At 38.0% G+C, this 3,882-nt stretch overlaps 1 protein-coding gene across 1 annotated transcript in view; it reads left to right on the forward strand.

Annotated features, from left to right (window-relative positions):
• The first annotated feature begins 210 nt into the window (after positions 1 to 210).
• Positions 211 to 3,882, forward strand: part of LOC110048571 (uncharacterized) — a 6,084-nt gene continuing 2,412 nt past the window's right edge. Inside the window, exons 1-3 of the mRNA XM_089272379.1 lie at positions 211 to 1,655; positions 2,081 to 2,178; positions 3,487 to 3,558. Of these exons, the coding sequence (XP_089128505.1) occupies positions 2,121 to 2,178; positions 3,487 to 3,558 (130 nt within the window). The 5' untranslated portion in view covers positions 211 to 1,655; positions 2,081 to 2,120. The remainder of the gene's footprint in view (positions 1,656 to 2,080; positions 2,179 to 3,486; positions 3,559 to 3,882) is intronic.

Below are 3,882 nucleotides of genomic sequence, written 5' to 3' on the forward strand. Positions count from 1 at the left end.
TCCGCGCGTTTGGCTACCCTGTTGCGACGTGTCGTGACATGTTGGGTCTTGTTGGATCAAATTTGAAAATGGTCAAATTTTCAGGCAACAATGTTGATCCAGGGCATGGGCATTAGTTCGATTTGCAGCACCCAACATGTCGTAACACGTTGCAACAAAGTGGCTAAATACACGCAACATGTTGCACCCAACGATGTCGCCATATGTTGTGATCGTTTAGCCGGGTCTTGCAAATACTGGGCCAACAATGCTGTGTTGAAATGTTGCGATCGTTGGCCGGGGCTCTACAGCTTGTTCTTTCAACTTTTCCATTAACCGTACAAATCAGGTGAACTAACGCGTAAGTCAAAAACTGCTACGTTCTGTTTATTTATGGACGACAAATAACGTTGGAATGTTTCCATGTCACCGACTGTTTTCTTTGACGTTTTTTTTTTTATTTCTGACATTTTTTCTCGATGACGAAAGTTTCAATTTCTACTTAGCTGTTTCCTTCGTCCTGTCCGGCACCATCTCGTCCGTGATTTAGCGCTGTGAATTCGCGGGTCGCTGTTGTCCTAAAATTGTAGCTCGTCAGGGCAATAGAATGCACTCTTAGAGTGTCCAATCATCTTTTTAAGCTGCCATAATTTTCAGAAAAAAGCATTAGTTTGATCATTTGTTTTCGCTTTGTTTTTGCAGGCCTTTAATCGGCTCGTGGTGATTACGGCGGAATATTACCCAAGAATTAGCTAATCAGAGCGCACGTTATATCAGCTAAAAACACAAGCCATATAATATAGAAATAATAATCAATTCTCCTGTTGTGTACTTCATTTTTTATAGGGGGAGGGAGTTGGTTCCCTCAAACTTTCGCGATATGCAACATTTAATGCCTGTTGTTTTCGGATGGATTTAAGTGTCATTTTGGGTACCAAAAAAGCGTCAGCAAAGTTTGTGTCATGTGTCCGTGACGTTTATTCTGAGACCCTGCTCAACACAGACACTTTGGCGGGTCCCTCTGGTGGCCGTATATTAACTTGTTTCCGCTATACATAATTTTATTGTTTGCACATCACTTTATTGTAATGTATCTGCATGGTTAGACAATTTCCTTAGAAACTGCATGTATTTGCAAAATAATCGTTAATAAGAAATTATGCGGTCCAAAGCGTGCAACGATCTTGAGATTATTCCTGTATTTACTTGCATGGGCTCAAATAAACAATTTTCAAATGGTGGTGGAATCTGTCCATATATGCTAAGCTGTGTAAAGTTTGTCGACCCATAATCGTGATAAAGAAGTGTAACTTTTATGCTCTTTTTCTCGGTCGTATTTCATGTCTTCTCACCGCAAACAAATTCCATACAGGATCATCAGTTTCCTATTTTAATAATTGTTTGTTATTGTTAAAAGTTGGTTTGTGTAGTTTTCTTCTTCCATCAGCATATTTCAGTTTCCGCACGAGTTTAGCCGACAGTTTGTAAATTTCAGTTTCAATTTCAGTTTATTTTCACCACATCGCTTCAGTTTCAAATGAATCATAGAACACTAAAATAGAGCCAGTATCCGTTGATTTATAAGAATCAGTTGACAACAACAATTGCTGACTTGAAAAAAGTCATGAACCGAAGGCCTTCGCCAGAGATGGATTTTGAAGATAACACGTTCAGAGGTGAGAAACCTATGGTAATATAAAGCCTTTTATTCTGTGAATTTGCCGATTTTGAAGCTGAGTTCCTTGAGATATTCTTTTTCAATTTTTTAATCTAAATGACCGTTTTCCTTGGACAAGAAATTTATTTTCAGTTCAACTTTTAACCAGGAGAAAAACGTACGTTAAGGCCTATGTACTCGGACTGATTTCCCTCAGAAAGAAATATAATTATCCATGAACACTTCACGTGATATGACACATATCTCCACATTATTGAAGCGAATAAGACATGATCAAATCCACCTGACAAACGTAGAGTAAAGTTCTTAGAAAATAATAACGGTAAAACGTCTGCAGCTCACATTGCAATCGAATGCTAAACGATAAGGCCTGGTGTGAACCTAAAATACCAATGAAGATTTGTGTTCCTTTATTACAACCAGTTGATAAAGCGCAGAATTGAACGGAGGTAGACGCCAGTACATGATGAATCCGAGTGATTCACAAGAAATCGATTCTGCCGGCAATGACACACTGAGAGGTGAGATAGCCCCGGGGGGAGGGTAATTCCTTATATGGGATATATAGGTATGTGCTGCCCCAAAAGGTATGGTTTTAAGCCGTTTTGGCCATAAATTGGGTATCGATTTTTGCCATTTTGGTCACGAAGAGGGTATGGTTTTAGCGCTCTTGAACTGGGTATGTTTTTTCTACTTACTTGGGAAGCGGCCCGCACACCCCCACTCAATTTTTCTGGGAGTAATCCCCCCCCCCCCCCCCCAACCAGGTGAGATATACATGTAATATAATTTTGAGAAAATGCAGTTATGAAACCGAGTTTCTTGAATAGAATCTATAGATTGTTCCTCATGCGGAATGATCCCCATTTTGTGAGTAAGAAACTTGTTAATTATTTTTTCCTAAAAAGAAGAAGACTTAGATGAAAACCGATAAACCCATGTTTTCAACAGAAACAATTTTGAACGGGATGTAACCCACGCTACTCGCACGCGCCAGCGACAACATTAACTTTACCTCCCTTTTTCTCTCTTGAATCGCCAGTGACACGTACATTTTAGATTCATGACTTTTTATAAACTTTAAAGAGAGAATTCGTCTATTTCATTTAACTTTATTGACGTTGAATAAACAACATCGTAACAGGAGATGGCAGATAAATTAAAACTAAGGGTACTATACTGAAGAGGTGGAACAATTCCAATGTTGGAAATGGATGTTGCATCTAAAGACTTTCCAGTGCGTACAGGAATACTGCATGTTTAAGCAAGTTCTACCGTCATTAGTGGACGTCTGGAGTCTTGAGCATACTATAACGACATAAAATACAAAACACCTTCTGTTATAGGGAGCTTATCAGTCGTAAGAAGTTATACGGTTTCTCTTCCACGAGTATAGTAAATCTGTGTATAAACACTAGCAAACAGACAGATCGTCCGTCCAATAAATTATCCAATTTAGATCGTTTGTCAAGATAAACCTACTTGAAAAAGGCTTACATTTGACTAACTTCCCACCAATAAAAGAGTAAAATGTAGTTAAATTTGAGATTTTATCCGTTTACTAGCCACATCATTTTGTAAAGAGTTGAATTGAAAACTTTCCTGATTCGTAACTTTACAACGATACTGGCGAATTTCAAAATACCCTGCCAACATTTTAAAGATTATAGGTTAAACTTCCTTTTGCACTAAGAGAGAAACTTAAGGGAGATTGCAGAAAAATAAGAGTCAAATAACAGGCAGAAAAATTGCAGAAAACAATTGAAATTAAGGGTCACATAACAGATCGAACAGAAAAACACTTACATAGATTTCTGTTCCTTAATTAGAACCAGTTGACACGGCACAGGAACAAAGTTCTACCCAAAATATGGATTTAGCTGACAATGACACATTGACAGGTGAGAAAATATCTCAATTTATTATCCAACTGCAACAAATACCGTCTAAATAACAGTTCAAATATACAGCAATATTGTACAGTTATTTGTACAATAGAAAACCTTTTTGCCATACAGGTCGGCGCGCGCACGCAAAACTGTCACACTCTCCCTCTTTTCACTGATAACTTGAATTTATTGACTACAGCAGTTGGATAATAAATCTCTTATTAGATGTTTTGGTGAGCAGTATTGCTTTATATTTTTACTCGTTGTTTGTATTTTGACTCGCCCTACGGGCTCGTCAGAATACGGCACAACTCGTAAAAATATACAGCGATACTA

The sequence above is a fragment of the Orbicella faveolata genome, unplaced genomic scaffold (genome assembly GCF_042242905.1).
Source record: "Orbicella faveolata isolate gen_17 unplaced genomic scaffold, um_ofav_v1 contig_34, whole genome shotgun sequence".
Classification (NCBI taxonomy): domain Eukaryota; kingdom Metazoa; phylum Cnidaria; class Anthozoa; order Scleractinia; family Merulinidae; genus Orbicella; species Orbicella faveolata.